A 17,652-nucleotide genomic window follows, 5' to 3' on the forward strand; every position below is an offset into this window, starting at 1 on the left:
ACCCAAAGTTGCATAGTGCACCTTTAAGGATGATTTCGACAAGCGTGTCACTCTTTGACAGCGTCTTTTTCATTCTAGAATCTCTTTTTTTTTACCAAGACCTGATTCCTTCATTGTTTAATCCTTTTGAGTACGACATTGACTGAGAGGGATGGGTACTTTCTCAGCCTCACTGTCCCAGTATTTTTAGTTTTAAATCTAGTTCCTTCTGTTACTCTTAACCCTGTCGCTCACATTTAGTTTTTTTGTCTGGGAATTAGTGTAACTTGCATAAAGCTACATCTGTTTACTACTGACTGGACTTGAACATATATGACTGTTCCCCTGTCTTATGATATCATTCCACAAGTTTGTCTGTGAATTTACTTTTGGAATAGTAACTGTATAAAGAATTTGGTTAAAACGTACTTTATGTTTTTAAAAAGAAATATTGATTGATGTGTTTTCTGTTTAATTTACCTATTATTGAACAAAGTATGTAGAAATAAAAAGAACAACCAAATAAAAATTAAGTTACTTTTACGCTCTTGTCTCTTTTTAAATAAATAAATAAATAATGCATTCTGGATTTAAAGGTGCAGTCAGTGATTCTGGAGCATGCTTGTTGTCCAAATCACTTTGTTACTAGCTAAGGTGGGCCCCTTGTTTACATACCTATGTTTACAGAGCCTAGGCTGTGTATTAACACCAGATTTTTGACCAGCTGATTGTGAGGAGATATTCACACAGACCTGACAAAAATCGATATTGTCAACAAAATTCAGAATTGCTGACTCCACCTTTAATTGTTGGCGATTGACACTGTTGCAATATATTTGTGAAGGTTCATGTTGCGACACATATCAGACTGTAAGATGAAAAGCTGTTCAACATTTTATCAAGGCGTTTTCCGTTTTACACTCCTGAAAAGGGAGCAGATAGTTATCAAACACAGCAGCTATTTGGAAACATCTTAATTGGCAACTCTTTAGCAAATAAGTCACACATATATAAAACAAAAAACAATGTGGAGCAAAGATGAAGGTTGCAAACAAGGCTTCTTTTTGTGGGCACATATGCATTTAAATTTATAAAAGTATCAAAGTAAGTCACATACATTTAGGTTTTCTTACAGTATATTTGGATAGCTTTAGCAATATTTAACAACATCTCAATGCGCTGTTTGCAAAATAATTAGGTAAAGAAATGAGACATGATCATTTCCCCTCTTAAAGGTGGAGTCGGAAATTCTGGCGAATGCTTGTTCTTTTTGTCAAAACCAGTGAATATCTCCTCACTATTCGCTACCCGTCAGTACTGTGTGTGCGCTGGGAACAAAATACTTGTATGTAAACAAAGAGGTCCCATTTTAGTTAGCAACTTCCCCATACTTATTTCAGCGCACACACAGGTACGGACAGGTAGCGGATCGAGAGGATATATTCACTGATTTTGACAAAAAATATTTGGACAACAAACAATCTCCAGAATCACTGACTGAACCTTTTAAGAAGTGAGTTTTATCCCTTTAAACGGCGACACTGTTTGGAATTTTGTCCGGAGACATGTTGTAGTACGGCAGCTTCTTCCCATCGTTCCTCCTCTTGATGACACTGGTGATCTCTGCCAGCTCTTTCCTGAACTTCTCCATGGCTTCTTTCACCGGCTTCTCTATGAAGTGCTCGTCAGGATACATGCCCAGGTACAACTGCAGGGAGTTCAAAAAAGACAATGTTATTCCATGAAATTCATATTTAAAAAAAATAAGTAGGTAAAGGCCACATAACAGCTAAATGCTCTGTGCTAATAATTCATCATTATAAACAAAGTTCATATTGTTAATTGTTGTATTTATGATACATGTTCTTCAAAAAAACATGCAGAAAATGCAGTAAGACCTATACATAGTATTTTTTTATTTATAAAATGAAAAAGTGGTGTTTCTGAAATCTGCTCTGTAAACACTTTTTTTGAGAGGGATGCGAATGTACGAATAATTAGTTAGATATTGCCAAATTTGCATATCTCTTCAAAGATTTCTGAAAATAATATAAAACAACAAATAATAGTTTTCTTTTTTAAAGATTATTTTTGGGCATTTTCAAGCTTTATTAGACAATACAGAGTTGAGATGGGGAGACAGGAAGAGAGGGGGGATGGCGTGCAGTCAGGGTCCATGGGCTGGATTTGAGCCCGTGACCACTGATGCGAAGGCCGGAGCCAATATGGTACATTGTCTATTCATTATGCCACCGGAGTGCCCCAACAAATAATAGTTTGAATGTAAGAAATACACTGGCAAGGTTTCATGATGATATCTATAAGTAAGAAATGTTTACCCTATTCATCTGCAGTGTCTCGTATTAAAAACGAATTGGCCTGTGTGTTCTTCCTATGTGTGTAAGTGTGTGTGTGTGTGTGTGTGTGTGTGTGTGTGTGTGTGTGTGTATGTGTGTGTGTGTGTGTGTGTGTGTGTGTGTGTGCGCGCGCGCGTGCGTGCGTGCGTGCCTGCGTGTGTGTGTGTGCGTGTGTGTGTGTGTGTGTGTGTTTGTGTGTGTGTGGTGTGTGTGCGTGTGTGTGTGTGGTCTTATATGAATGATACCTCATTCTCCTGGTACTGACTGAGTGCCCACACTGCCCCCAGGTGCCAGCTGGAGCGTCCGCGGTCGGGGAGACTCTCTATGATCAGGTTCACGTCCGCTACGCCCTTCCTGTGAGGAGGGGGCCGTCGCATGGTGGAGGGGGCGTTGGGGATCCAGGAGCACCAGTCATACTACACAATGAACACAAAGACACAGTGTGAATGAAGTACACATTTTTCAGAAGAATTTTGAGGAACTTTATTTGAGTATTTCTGTTTTTTTTAGAGGGTTGGCTATTTACATTGCATTCCATTAATTCCCTTCAGTGTTAGGGTCGCTATCTCCCAAATGGAAAGTCGATACAACTTACCCCACCTATAACTATACCCACCAAAGGATTTGATTCTTGGATGAAGAGAAATAGATTTTTTTTTTAGGGGGTGGGCTATTTACATTTTCAAAAAAAGATCTATTTCACTTCTTCCAGGGAGATAGCGACCCTAACCCTAACCCTAGAGGAAATGAATGGAATTCAATGTGAAAAGCCCACCCCCCAAAAAAATATATATTTCTCTTCTTCCAAGAATCAAATCCTTTGGGGGATATAGTTCTATGGCCGATGTTAATAGGTGGGGTAAATCTCATTGACGTAAAACTTTCCATTTGGGAGATAGCGACCCTAACCCTAACCCTAGAGGAAATGAATGGAATTCAATGTGAATAGCCCACCCCCCCCCCCCCCCCAAAAAAATCTATTTATTTTCTTCCAAGAATCAAATCCTTTGGTGGATATAGTTATAGGGCTGATGCTAATAGGCGGGGTAAGTTTCATCATAAATTTGCATAGACTTGCATCTCTTTAAAAAAACACATAACTAAATGTTGGAAAAAGCCAAATAAAATCTGTATTTCACTTTCACAACATAATGAGTGTACTTCCTCATGTGAGCACGCACACACAGACAAACTACTTGTTGAACAGTGAATGCAACAGTAACAACTGTGCACAATACATGACAACTAATCGACAAGAATGCATACAAACCTACTAGGCTGTAACACATCATTTGATAGGCCTACATGCTTACTGTATATCTTGGAAATCGAAAATATTGAATGTCATTTTCCCATGTTTTTAATGAGCTGTAACTCACTTGTCCGAAGTTGACGGCTGCATGTTGGGCTGAAGCAGTGAACACAACCACGGTCAAATACTCTGACAGCTCCTCACGGGTTTTCAGGGACTTGGGGAACCCTAAAAGTGACAAAAGTGAGATTAAAGGTGCAGTGTGTAGAATGTATCGGCATTTTCTCATAACAGACTTGGTAGAAATGAAACATAATATTCGTAAGTATGCTTTAATAAGTGTAAAATAGCTTAAAGATAAAAGTTGTTCATTTTTTTTTCCTTAGAATGAGCCTTTTATATCTACATATGAGCAGGTCACTCTACATCGAGGCAGCCATGTTGCATGTTTCTATAGTAGCTGAAATCTTGAACTTTCACCACTTGATGCCACTCTATATTCAGATATTACAAGCTGCAGCATTAAATCTTTACAAAAACCAAGTAAAATTCATTTGTGATTTGCAGGGGCTGCTGTGTAAAACCTCCTTGCACATAGTATGCACTCTGACAGGTCATGGAGAAATGCAGGAAGGATATTACACACTGCAGGCTGACAGTCAGTGTGTGACACCATCGCTGTCTTCACTCTCTAACCATTCCTCTCTGACAAGCACACTTTTGAATTTGTGATGCTGTCTGTTCCCTGTCTTACCTGTCATCTACATAAAATCCAAGATGGATGAAATATTGAACGGGAGTGAGCTGCCTATATACTTTAAAATAGAAATGGCTATTTAATTTTTTTTTTTTTTTTTTTTTAAGAATCCCGAGTCCTTATGTTACATTCACATTTCCATCCATGGGCATGAACCGGTGTACACTTGTGTCCATACTTTGATTCTACATTCATATACCCATGCCAGTTGACACAAAGTTGGCAGCCTATCAGCTCCACAAAACTGTCTCTGTATTTCTCAGTATGGCAGCGTTCCCAAGAAGCGCCCAAGAAATGTTTCAGTTGTTGACTCTACCGGTAAAAAAAAATCTGGAAGTACAGAAAAAGGTATAAAATATATCCGCAATCACCTCAGGTAGATGCACCGACAGTGTTGTTGTAATTACTTTAAATGCAGTTGTAATATGTTCCCATTTGACATTGACCTATACATTACCATTTCCTTCATGGCATTAGTTTTAGGTAAATACTTGCCGTCGCATTTTAATTATTGATGCAACTTTGAAAGAAAAATTATACAGCAAGACGCATGTTGCTTGCATGTACCCACCACTGTGATCGAAGTCCTGCATGCCGAAGCTGCACACGTCTTTGATGAAGGCCTGGATCTCTTCGTCTTCCTGCATCGTCTCATCACTGGCGTAGTAGATATGCACCACATCAGACACAAAACTATAGGGGAAAGAAAACAGGACAACAGTCAGACATAGAGAATATGAAAAATGCTGAAAATTCTACCCTCAGAAACACAATCCATTCTTCAGGACGCCAATTACCTCAAAATGTCATTGATCATCCCAATGAATCGGTCTAACAACTCTATTAAAAACTCCCCCATCCAATGGTAGAAACATCTTCATATGAGATACTCTGAAACTTCTTTTTGGATTTCATTGTAACTTCTTTATTGTTTGTTTTTTTCGTGTGTATGTGTCACCACCAATGTTCTATTTATGTGTGTGTGTTCACTTTGTTTGGTCACAATGAGTTTTGTTTGTCTTTGGTAGAATTAAAAAAAAAATAATAAACTGATGTTAATTTAAAAAACTATTCAAATAAATCCCCCCTCCATATTAAGAGTTGTTGGTTAACCTCATGGTGGCCTCCCACACCCTGTATCCATCGTCTCTGTAGAAGTACGTTGGCAGCTCTTTCTTCTCGTCCACACCGCGGGCTTTGATCATATCAGGAAAACACATGGACCTGAAGGTCAGAGTCTTCATGGCCTTCTGAATCATCTGCACATGACCACCTCCACCTGTAGCGTTCGCCTGGGTAATGACAGAGAAGATAAAGCATTTTCAAGATTCGAGATTCAAGGTTTATATTGTCATAGGCGTATGTACGGTAAAATGCAATTGGTGCATGAGAAATAAAATCTGCCTGTATTTGTTCTTTGTTGCAATGCAATTTATTAATTGCTGACCGGTCACTAGTTTTTTGGGCATTTTTCAAGCTTTATTGATAGTTTTGAGAGACAGATATGAAATGGGGCAGAGAGGTAAATAACATACAGAGAATGGCCACGGGCCGGATTCGAACCAGGTCTGCTGCGAAGAGGACTGAGCGTCTATGGGGGTGGGGGGGGGGGGCAGCGGGGGGCAATCTAACCACTACACCACAAGCACAATCCCTCTTCTCGCTACCCTTTTGCTCTGCGCACCCAAACGTTCGCTAACTCACCTTGTCAAAGATGCCACACTCACAGATGAGCTGCTCTCTGGCCTTTGTGTTGATCGCTATGGTGAAGCGGATGTGTGGAATAAGAAGCTAGGAGAGGGAATATACATCCATCAATCAATCAATCAATCCATCCATCAATTATAGGCGGAGTCAGTGATTCTGGAGAATGCTTGTTGTCAAATTACTTTTTGTCAAAATCAGAGAATATCTCCTCACCATCCGCTACCTGTCCTGTGTGAGAAACCTAGTGTTTAAACACAGCCCTGGCTCTGTAAACTGGCATGTAAACAAAAGATATGTAATCAGAGTATTAGTAATAATGGATTTTATTTTCAGCGTGCACTCTGTAGTACGGACAGATCACGGATCGTGAGGAGATATTCACAAATTTTGACAAGAAGTGATTTTCACCACAAGCATTCTCCAGAATCGCTTACTCCACCTTTAATCAACCACTTCACCAATGAATCAATCTATGAATGCATCAAATTCTTACCTTGTATACTGGGTGAACAGCAGGGAGCTGCCTGAACATGGCGATAGCAAACACCTCGGTCATCAGGTGTGTTCTGAGCAGGTGTGTGATGGTCTGGTGGTACTGGAAGTCTGCTGAGCGGACCCAGATCTTTGCCAGGAGCCAGTCGTGCTCTCCGTCGGTGGGCAGGAAGATCGGGTTGTCTTTACCGGGAGTCTGGCCCAGCTGGTTAGGACGGGATGAAATGGGTTTATGCTGAAACATCAACTGGCAAAAATGGATATTATTTTCCCTCATGGTACATACACTCAATGGCCTTGGTTTCGTTTCAACATTAGGAGGAAAACATTTAGTTGGCAGTCTTGGGGTGCTCTCACAAAATGTAAGCGTAAAAATTTTCTGCATTCTGGTGAATTTTAAAGCAGCAATTTGTGGCTTTTCTGCATCAATTTATGGTGGAAATGTTTTATTTTTGTAAGGACTAAAATGCAGTAAGCTGGTGGGACATATCCCCTGAATCCCCTCCGAACTCTACCCCAATGCACACACCACACAACAGCAGAGCAACATTACAGCACATGACTGTTTACCTGTATGGCTATGGGCAAGATCTTGTTCTGAACGGTCTTGTAGAGCAGACAGATGGGAGCAGCCAGGTACTGCAGTGTGCACGGGTCGGTCTTGTTAGCGCTGATGCCATCTATCAACTCGTAGTCCACTATGTACATGTTACCTGCCTGTCAGAGAAGGTAGTAGAGAAGACGATCTATTTGATTTACTCATGGGATCATACAAACTTGACATTTTTCTATTACTTTGGTTTATGTTTTTGTATGTCATTTTATTTCATTTCACAATTTTTGTTCTTCTTGTCTTCATAAGGTTGTATGGACTATGTGTATCTTTCGCCTGTACTAATACTAAATAAATAAATAAGATTTCCTGAATTTACTTGACCTTAAAAAGTGTTAAACAAAGTGCTTTCAGCCATTTATACTTGGAAAAATTAAGTTAAAAATGTAGTTAAATATATCCACATAAAACATTTCTGACCATGTGTAGCCTACCTCTATTTCCTCCTCCAGGGTCAGCTCTCTCTCCAGGCTGACTGAAACCATCTCGTGAGTGACAGGAAACTTGTCCGGTAGTTTTGTGCATTTTGTGATCACCACGGGGTTACAGCCGTTCAGAAACTGGTATCCAAACATGAAGTCCTCCCTCCAGTGCTGCATTACATACTCTGTATAGAACAATATTCAATTCAGTTCAATCTAAATGGGCATGATTATTGTCATGAAAGTTTCAATAATAATAATGTTGCAAAGGCATTAAAAAAATAAAATGTTTCCAGATATTCGGACAGTACACAATAAGCAGTAATACGAACATTAACACAACATTAAGATTGATTTATATTAAAGGTGCTATGAGGAACTTTTAAATATTTTCCTCTGATGATCATAAATGACATGTAACAGCAAACCAGACCATCAGTGCAAAGAATGCTATATTTATATAGTTCTTCTTAATGCCTTTGTCATGGGTATGCTCAGCCAGGAACAACAGCTGAGCTGGTGTGGTAAAAACACTACCGCTTTTGTCCAAAGGGGCCACTAGAATGAACACAAACAGAAAGTTCTTCAGAGCACCTTTAATGATATAAACATTATATCTTATACATATATATCTTATATATAGCATAATATAATTGGATATAACGTCATGTTATGCCATGTATTTGTTTATTATATGATATTATATTTGAGTCTGACCTGAGATTGTGTTTTTGATTCTCACAAAGATACTCTCAAAGTCTGCGAAGGCGCTCCATGACGACTGGAACATGTGCATGAACTGGTTCACACACAGGTTCTCTATTCTGGGGATTCACAGTTACAACGCAACGGCACAATTTTCACATCAAAAAAAGTTAACATTTCTGAAATCGTAATATGCCACTTAAAGGTGGAGTCAGAGATTCTGGTGAGTGCTTGTTGGCAAAAACATTTCTTTGTTAAAATCCCTGAATATCTCCTCACCATCTGCTACCTATTCGTACTGTGTGTGTGATGTAAAAAAAATCTAGTGTTAATACACAGCCTAGAATCTGTAGACGGGCATGTTGCTAGCTACGATGTGCCCCGTATGTTTACATACCCTTGACATACAGTACCTGCAGGCAGGGCTGCCCATAAGGGGTAGAAAGTGTGAAAGCTTTCTAGGGCCCAGCCACTTGGGGGGCCCATGGTCTTTGAAAGCCAAGAACCTACGTAGATAACCTTTATTTTTAGATATTTATGTCAATATGTATTCAAAGTTGGGTGTTTACACAGAGCCGCGGCCCATAAAGTACATTTTTGTGAAAAAGAATTTCCCTTTGGGGGACTATAACTTCTAAAGGCTTTGACATACAGTGCTGTGTGAAAGTTTGTGAACCCCTTGAGCCTTTTAGAATTTTATTTATTTTAACCATTATTAATTCATTTTTATCAATACCAGTATTTTTCATATGAAATAACAGATGTTTGTTTATCAATTCAACATTTTTCTTTTCCAGAAATCAATTGTTAAAACTGTTGTATGTGCAAAAGTTTGTGAACCCTGAGCTGCATTGCTTAAATCGAGCAGGTAAACACAATCAGATGGGCCAAATTGAGTGATGAAATGGACCAATGTAATAAGAGATCTTTAGGGAAGAACTAGGGCGGCACTAGATAAAAAAGAGATCAAACCAGGTCAGTTTAGGCTCACCAAAGTGAACCCATACTGGTCAGATATGCTAAAAGGGAAAAAATATGTTTGGGTTGGCTTTTACCAGAAAAATCACTTTTCTTGTGGTGCTTGATGATATTTTTCAAGGAAGTCCACTTCTAGGCAGATGTTAAGTCACTCTTAAAGCTCTCCATTTGTAGATGATTTGCCTCATGGTGGACCGATGGAGCTCAAACTTTTTTTATATGAATTTATAGCTGTCCCCAGACAAATGTGAAACATCAAAACTCTATTCCTGAGATCCTCTTAGATTTCCTTTCCTGTTGGCATGTCTGACCTGATGGGTTCAGTTTGGTGAGCCTAAACTGACCTGGTTTTATCTTTGTTTTATCTAGTGCCGCCCAATTTCTTCCCTAAAGATCTCTCATTACATTGGTCCATTTCATCACTCAATAAGTCTTCAGGATGACTCGGCCAGCCAGGTCTGACCAGTTTTTCAGAAACCTGGCCAATTGACCAACCAGCCGGATCCTACCACAATGAAGCTGACGAGCAGCATCATCCTGTTTTAATCATTGTAACCACCAAGATCCTGCTTTCTGTATTGTTTCTAAAAAATAAAAATAGACCTTTAAAAGTTCTTAATGCAAAGAAAGATACAAGGCACAAAGAAGTTGGAAATAACTGAAGGAACAGATTTGTGTTCAAAGATTAAGAACTTTTTTGTAATGATTTCAGTGCTTTTGCAGTGATGAGAGCAGAATGAACTAAGCCTAAATGTTGCAACCAAACATAGGCTAATTTTATAGTTTTGAAGGGTAGGTTGGTTTGGTTATTCATGTAGAGAACTGCCTTTTTTTCTTTTTTGTGTGAAGAATTTGTTGTTGATGTTCATTTTTAAGCGTTATTTATTTCAACAATACCACCAAAAGATTTCAAATGATTTATTGTCATGTGCAGAAATACAAAAGAGTGCAATATTTGGTGCAGTCAATTAGTGTAAATGTATCTTATACCAGAAACTAGTAGCATAGAAAACGTGCAAATTGTGAAAAAACTTTTAGATTGCTTTAGTGGATACTAAAGAAGAGCAATGTCTCTGTGTGAACTGATTATTTTGTAGAGATCTGCTGATCTGTTAAACAATTGTGTGAGTGGGTATTCAAAATAAATTGGTATGCTGGGCTAAGTCAGAAATGTACGTGCAACTATTGTAAAATAATAAGCCCTTGCTCCCCCAACTGTCCCTGCAAATCCCTGGTTGATAAGATAGTTATTCTCTCTACAATTACATGTATGTGTTTATTGAGGGATGAGCGCACTCACACGCATTGATACGAGTAAAGCATGGGTAAGGGGGGGGGGGGGCATTGACTGGAGGTCTTCAGGGGCCCAGCCCAGATACCAATCCTCAAGTATGAAGAACTCTTTGAATTAACTTGAAAAACGTCATGAGATCCAACGCTCACAGGAAATGAGAAAGAAAAAAACATGTCCACGTGCGTTGCCAGTGCCGATATCTAAAGCAACACAAACAGCTTTCATAGCCTCGCCACATTGCAAACTATTCAATATCTATTCAAAGTGGGGTGTTTACACAGAGCTGCGGCTCCGCTTACGGCCATTTAAAAAGCAGTAGAAAAGCAGAAATGTTCAAAATGTTTCAGATTGAGCACAGCGGAGTGTAACTGTTTCAAACATAATCCATCCTATAAACCCTTTGTGTGCCAAATGGTGACAAGATTGGGTTTTGATATTAAACAGTTTTGTCTAGATCAGTGGTTCTCAACCGGTGGGGCGCGCCCCCCCGGGGGGGCGCGGACACTCTACCGGGGGGGCGCGAGGGGGATGGAAAAAAAAAAAAAAAAAAAAATCTTAATTTTTTTTTTTTTTTTTTTTTTTTGTAATTTCAATTTTTTTCCTGATATGTATCCTAGTTCAGAGAAGATATGTATTTTTTTTCTTTCTTAACTTTTTTTGATAGGTAGTTGCCAAGTTCATCACACAAACACTCCAATCCACTGATATGAGATCAGTTTGCAATTTTCAAGTACTGAATTAATGGTAGGACTGTGGCCACTAGAACTGGTCTCTGGTCAGCAAAGGTCTTGAAAACAGCATAAGTGTGCTTGTGACATGCGTGCCACCCATGCATGTGTATGGGCACGTGTCCCAGCAGATTTTTGAAATCTGAATAAAAAAATGTAAGTTTGTAGTTAGCAAGTGTAACATGTTCTTAGGGCAGAATTTCATAAATAAAGGTTTATTTTTTTAGCAAGATATTTGGTCAAAAGCTAGTTGTCATCCGTCCCTCTGTCCAGTTGTTAGGCATCTGGCTGCTAGCAAGTTATGTTGTCTTGCTAATTTTACTATTCATCTGAACTGAAATAAATATTGACTTTTTCCTTTATTATCTTCGCCAGAATGCACCAGAATGCTTAGATTACATGTTAAAAACACAAAAAAGTCTTCTGGGGGGGATGCCCCCAGACCCCCCTTCAGGGGTTTAGTTTTCTGACAAACATTACAATGGATACTAACATGATTTGGGCATTTGGGATTATAAATCATCTTTGAATTGGTTGTACATCATATCACATGCTATTCATTCAGGGGTGCGATAGCCACCCCACTCTAGCTCTGTGGCCCACCTTGGCCACCCCCAGTCAAAATTTCCTGGAATCGCCACTGAGACACACACAACTCCGCGTTCAGGCTGCACAGCACATTAATCGCAGGTAGCATTTTGAGCTAAATCTGGCCACTTTCCAAATCCAAGACTCAATAGTTGAAACATTCTCTGAACTGGGTTGTCAGACAGCAGTGTTTCCCATTGATCATAGACTTTGTTTTGTGAAGCTTTTTCATAACAGGTATACCTATTGTAGAATTTATTCTGTGTATGTTCTATTTAGGCTACTATTTTCTTCTCTTCTAAGGAGATTTAAAAAAAAAAACATTTCCTCAGTGTCTCATTGATACAATCTCATAATTAGCTTTTAAAGTGCACCAGAATTTAAAGTTAAAATATAAGAAATTTCCGGACCCCAACCCTAAACCCAATGTTCAACTCAAAGGTGTGCCACTGGCCTAGCCCTTGTGATAATAACAATAATAGATTATCTATCTATCTATCTATCTATCCATCTATCTATCTATCTATCTATCTATCTATCTATCTATCTATCTATCTATCTATCTATCTATCTATCTATCTATCTATCTATCTATCTATCTATCTATCTATCTATCTATCTATCTATCTATCTATCTATCTATCTATCTATCTATCTATCTATCTATCTATCTATCTATCTATCTATCTATCTATCTATCTATCTATCTATCTATCTATCTGTGTAGGGTGGTGTGTGTGTGTGTGTGGGGGGGGGGGGGGGGGTGGGTTGTCAGGGTCGGTGGGGGGGCCCAACTGCAATGACCCAGCTTTGGGGGGGCCCAGCTTGCAGAAGGTTGAGAACCCCTGGTCTAGATTATATTTCCTGAGTCGTTCCTGCTCACGGAAAACACATCTAGGCCTACCTGCTACTTGTGTCTGGGTGTGGTTGTGAAAAGTATTTGGACCCCATGAAAAAACAGGTTGGGTACCTTTTGTAGTTCTTCTACATTCTTATAAACAGGACAGGCTAGTTACTCTGTCATATTCCTGAGTCTACAAACAGGTTTTGTAAAAAGTGATTTTTGTCAACAAGCATTCTCCAGAATCACTGAGTATACCTTTAAACACTGCAACTAAACTGGATTATGGAGCAGAAACCCCTATGTTATATGAGGAGTAGTGCCCAGAAGCATTAAATGCGAATTCACTTCATACATTTCTCCCTACAAAGATGCAAAGCACTGTTTGGCGCCTATTGCAAATAGCATGATGACTCATTTTCCATCTCAACTCCTTCTCCGTTTCACAAATCAGACATTATCATAGGGCTACATCATTTTCAAGCAGTCTGTCACATCCATGTAAAATAAAATAAATAGCCTAATGGATTTTATACTGTAATGGAAGAATGTATCTTTGTTCAGAGCTGCTGCTTGATGCTGTTAGTTATGGATCTGATATGAGTTATTGTGTTTATTTGCAAGTCCTCCCGCCAGCACGACACCGCAATGCAAATGTCCCTGCTTCTAAATAACGCCTTTGTTTTTCCAGCTAATCCTGTGTCTGTAAATAGAAACATGTTATCTTGCTGTAGCTGGTCATCTGATATCATGGCATCACTAAAGTTTTGCATTTAAAAACACACAGATCCTCAAGGTTAAAGTCTATGGAAACCAGGTCTAAAATAGTAAAACATGTATATTGTATCAAAGTTTGGTGTCTCAATAAGATTTAGAAAATCTGGTTGAAAATATATGTTCCTAGATTTTAATTTTTTTTTTAATACGCCTTTTCACTGTGAAAAATATTTGACAGGGCTGTGTGGGCATGGTTGATCAAACGCTCTCCATGGCAACAGTCACTGTTTTTTAGTAGAATGTTCAGGCAGATAACTACATCTTAAATTCCGATTGATAAATATGCCTTTTCAGATGCTTTACTATCATGCAACTAACTCCCCAAATTACAAAGTCAGAAGGATTGTGTGGATTTGGGTTAACAACTGTCTTTGCAACCACTGTATAAAACCTGTTCATGCTTTTAATACTACATCAAGCTGTTAGGGGGGGATCAACGTACGTACGCCTTACTGAAGTTCAGTCCGAAGTCCACTACCTTCTCACTGTCAAACTGGATGTCCCGGGGCAAATCCTTGTGTCTGCTGGCGTCTATGCTCAAAGGAAAGCCGGGCTGCCACTCCTTCCATCTACAAAGGGCCACAGTAGAAATAGTTAGTGAGCCGCCTAAGCCTCACGTTACATTTAAAGGTGCACTATGCAGGTTCAGAGGAGAGGGATTTGTTTACATTTGCAGAGCCTGCAGTTAGTTTTACGAAACATATTTTATCTTCCTGTAATTCTTACAATTGATAAATTCTATCATCATTACTCAAAACTAAATTATTTTGAGGAACCTGGAACCAAACGTAAGACTAGAATATGTTTGTAAACCAAAGTTTGGGCCCTGCTGCTGTAAACAACAACAACAGTGAAACAGTAACTTTCCAGGAAGCTTTTCTAACTTCAATCAATGTTCCAGGGATCACATTATCCTGCGAGGAAAGTAGTGCACCTTCAAACATACAAACTGTGCTGTGTAAGAGAATAAACTTGCCCGTAGATTTTCCTCCTCGTATCCAGCTCTTTCTGTCTGTGCTGCTTTACCTGCCAGCTCTTATCATCCTGAGGCAGAAAGGCTATATAGCACACACACACACACACACACACACACACACACACACACACAGACACACACGCACACACACACACACACACACACACACACACACACACACACACACACACACACACACACACACACACACACACACACACACACACACACAAGAAAAGCGAGGGATGGAACAGAGCTTGTTTATGTTATGGTGTTGTGTTTTTTAGGTTGTCCATAGGGCCTATGTCTATCCGGGCCTTTCTTGTTAACCTGATATCTTATGAACACTTTGAGGGATTTCCTTAAACGTTTGGACACATGTCGACTCTCACTCAAAGATGAACTGATTTGATTTTGGAGTTCAAAGGTCAAAGGTCAAGGTCAATGTGACTTAAAATCTCGCGAGCACAATATTCTTTAAGAATGAATACATTGAGGAATTTTGTCGAATTTAGCACAAACGTACACTTGGACTCGAGTGTGAACTTATTAGATTGTGGACCACAAATGTAAAAGATTACTGCAGACTGCAACCTTACATATTGACTTTGCATTGACCTTATTGCAGCTTTTTAGGAGCTTTACCTTCTTTAAAGCAGCAGTAGTTAAACATATAGTTCTACATACCACTACAGATTCAGCTTGATCAAAATAGAGGAGACAGGTATATTATCTGCATCTGTTTATAGTATTATTACCTCTCCCATCCCTCAGCACCACTTCCTTGTCGTCCACCAGCCAGCGGAAGCAGGGGAACTCCAGGTAATCTCCGGACGGGGTTTTGACGGTGACGTAGCGGCAGTACCAGTCGTCCTGCACCCAGTACTTCTTCTTCTCTATCTTCACCAGCACGATGTCACCAAGGCTCTCCTCCACACGCACGTCATACGAGTCCACCTGGGAGTAAGTCAGGGGCAGAGTGAATACTGTGTGTGTGTGTGTGTTCTGGTAAAATGGTGTTATTAACTGAACCAAGTGTGTATTATTAGTCTCAACAGTAACTATTAGTGTGTGTGTGTGTGTGTGTGTGTGTGTGTGTGTGTGTGTGTGTGTGTGTGTGTGTGTGTGTGTGTGTGTGTGTGTGTGTGTGTGTGTGTGTGTGTGTGTGTGTGTGTGTATGTGTGTGTGTGCGCGTGTGTGTGTGTGTGTGTGTGTCGAGGAAAGAAGAAACTTGTCTAGGCTATATTATGTCCACGTTTATTAATCTGAATTTTTTACATTTTCTGTTTGTCTCGTTTCCCATTTTCCTATGTAAAGGGCGACATGGAAAATGAAAAATAAGAAAAGTCAATCAAATCATGTTTTCCAGGCATGTTTTTTTTGTTTTTTAAATGAAAAAAATAATTATTTAAACGTGAAATCAAACTGTTGTTTTCGTTTTTCGTGTTTTGATTTCCAAACGGATATGGATTGAACGGAAGATACACGGATAGAGTAACTTCTTTGTTCAGAAGTTGGACAACTTGTTTTTTCTTTATCTCCAGAATCATATGGCTCATTTAACAGACTCAAGTTGCATCTCTGTTGTAACTCCTTCCTCTCTTATGTCAACATGCAAACAACCGCAATACAGACAAATTAGAATATAGTGGAAAAGTCCATCCAAAAACTGAAACTTTCATATATTCTAGATTCATAATACAACGTGAAATATGTCAGGCCTTTCTTTTAGTTTAAATTTGCATGATTTCAGTTTACTGCTCATGGAATAAAAAAAATCCAGTATCTCAAAAGATTTGAATATAACATAAAACTAGTCAAAAAAAGGATTTATAATACAGAAATGTCGACCTTCTGAAAAGTATGTTTGAGATTAATTTCACTTTATGTGTAATGAACCTAGAATATCGGAAAGTTTCCCTTTTGAATTAAATTACAGAAAAAAATTGAATGTTCATTGATATTCAAATTGTGTTTTAGATGCACCTATACATCTAAGGATAAAAAAATAGAATGTATTTCTACGCTACAACACTTTAAAATGACTTACCGCGCCCCTCTCAAAGTCATTGTACAGAGCTTTGTCCAGCAGCGTTCTCGCACTGCATCGATCCGTTCCCACCAGAGTAATATAGATATAGTCGTCTGTCCCGGCAAACCACTGGCTCCCCGTGGACACAGTCACTGTATAGGACGGCATGTTGATCCCCTCTCCGGGACTCCAAAAATGTCCAGAGTGAAGTTAAAAAATTTAAGAAAATCAGAGCAAGTCACCCACAAAAAAGGCCGCCTTAAAGATTTTACCACAGTCTAGTTTCCCCTTCTTGCTCAAATTTCCTTTCACTAACTTCTCTCCACATATCTTGCACAAGAGAGTACAATCAGGCAGCAGAGGGAGGTTGCAAGACTCCACAAGACCACCTCTAAGCCCTTCTGTGATCACTGATAGGTGAGATCTCCACCCATTCACTACGAATGAGGTCAGAATCTGATCTACAATACAATCCAAGGTGGGTGAAGGACTAGGTGTTTCCGTGCAAAGAGTTGATATCAAATAATTTTCTTCGCCCTAGGTGTTTAGTAGAGGCATAATAGAGAGAGTGCTTGCATTACACACTTAAATTAATGAAAGGGTTTTTATTCTTCAGTAGTAAAACTGTATTTAACCCATGACAAACACTAATATGTGAGTCTATGCATCTTTTACACATCACATTTACCAGTCAAATTAGTGTGTGACATCGGACAACAACGGGCAGTGTATTCTAGTTTCCATTCAGTGAAATAAATGCAAATGCATCACAGATGAAGCTGTAGCGTCGGCATTTACATGGGTCTGTACGTGTGGAACTCCAAGAGGGAAATGGAATTCATTTTGTGTCTATTAACATGGCTACTTTTTTTTGTAGGTTGTTTGAAAGAGAGAGAGAGAACAAAATCTATCACAAAATCCCATTCAAAGACAGAATAAAGACACAAGGGGTTGGTACGGTTTCAAGAGGATGACATAATGTAATTCAGACACTGCTTATAAAAAAGCAAGGCAGGCAAAACTCAACATGTACAAAGAGAAAATGAAACTGACGAACATTAAAAAAAAAAAAAAAAAAAAAAAAGGCATTGTCATTGTTCAGTAGTTCTCCTAACAATGTATCATTTTTCAGTCGGATAAAGTAGTACTGCATA

General features: G+C 39.1%; 1 protein-coding gene across 1 annotated transcript; it reads right to left on the reverse strand.

Annotated features, from left to right (window-relative positions):
- Positions 1–1,294: 1,294 nt before the first annotated feature.
- Positions 1,295–16,679, reverse strand: alox5a (arachidonate 5-lipoxygenase a). Its single transcript, XM_080036592.1, has 14 exons — positions 16,517–16,679; positions 15,225–15,423; positions 14,467–14,548; positions 13,937–14,059; positions 8,297–8,403; positions 7,592–7,764; positions 7,115–7,261; positions 6,546–6,749; positions 6,050–6,136; positions 5,459–5,637; positions 4,917–5,038; positions 3,716–3,816; positions 2,582–2,752; positions 1,295–1,687 (listed from the first exon to the last, which is right to left on the reverse strand). The coding sequence occupies exons 1-14, from the start codon at positions 16,664–16,666 to the stop codon at positions 1,508–1,510; spliced, it is 2,025 nt and encodes a 674-aa protein (XP_079892718.1). The 5' UTR covers positions 16,667–16,679; the 3' UTR covers positions 1,295–1,507.
- Between the last annotated feature and the right edge of the window lie 973 nt (positions 16,680–17,652).

This window comes from Ammodytes marinus (genome assembly GCF_949987685.1).
Source record: "Ammodytes marinus genome assembly, chromosome: 11".
Classification (NCBI taxonomy): Eukaryota; Metazoa; Chordata; class Actinopteri; order Uranoscopiformes; family Ammodytidae; genus Ammodytes; species Ammodytes marinus.

What these genes read in the sequence shown, in the direction of transcription:
- alox5a (XM_080036592.1), bottom strand. Translation starts at nt 16,666, where the DNA reads ATGCCGTCCTATACAGTGACTGTGTCCACGGGGAGCCAGTGGTTTGCC. An exon ending in ATGACTTTGAGAGGGGCGCG is followed by an intron (nt 15,424 to 16,516) that starts GTAAGTCATTTT and finishes ACTTACTCCCAG; the next exon opens with GTGGACTCGTATGACGTGCG. An exon ending in GTGTGGGAGGCCACCATGAG is followed by an intron (nt 5,039 to 5,458) that starts GTTAACCAACAA and finishes TTTCCCCTATAG; the next exon opens with TTTTGTGTCTGATGTGGTGC.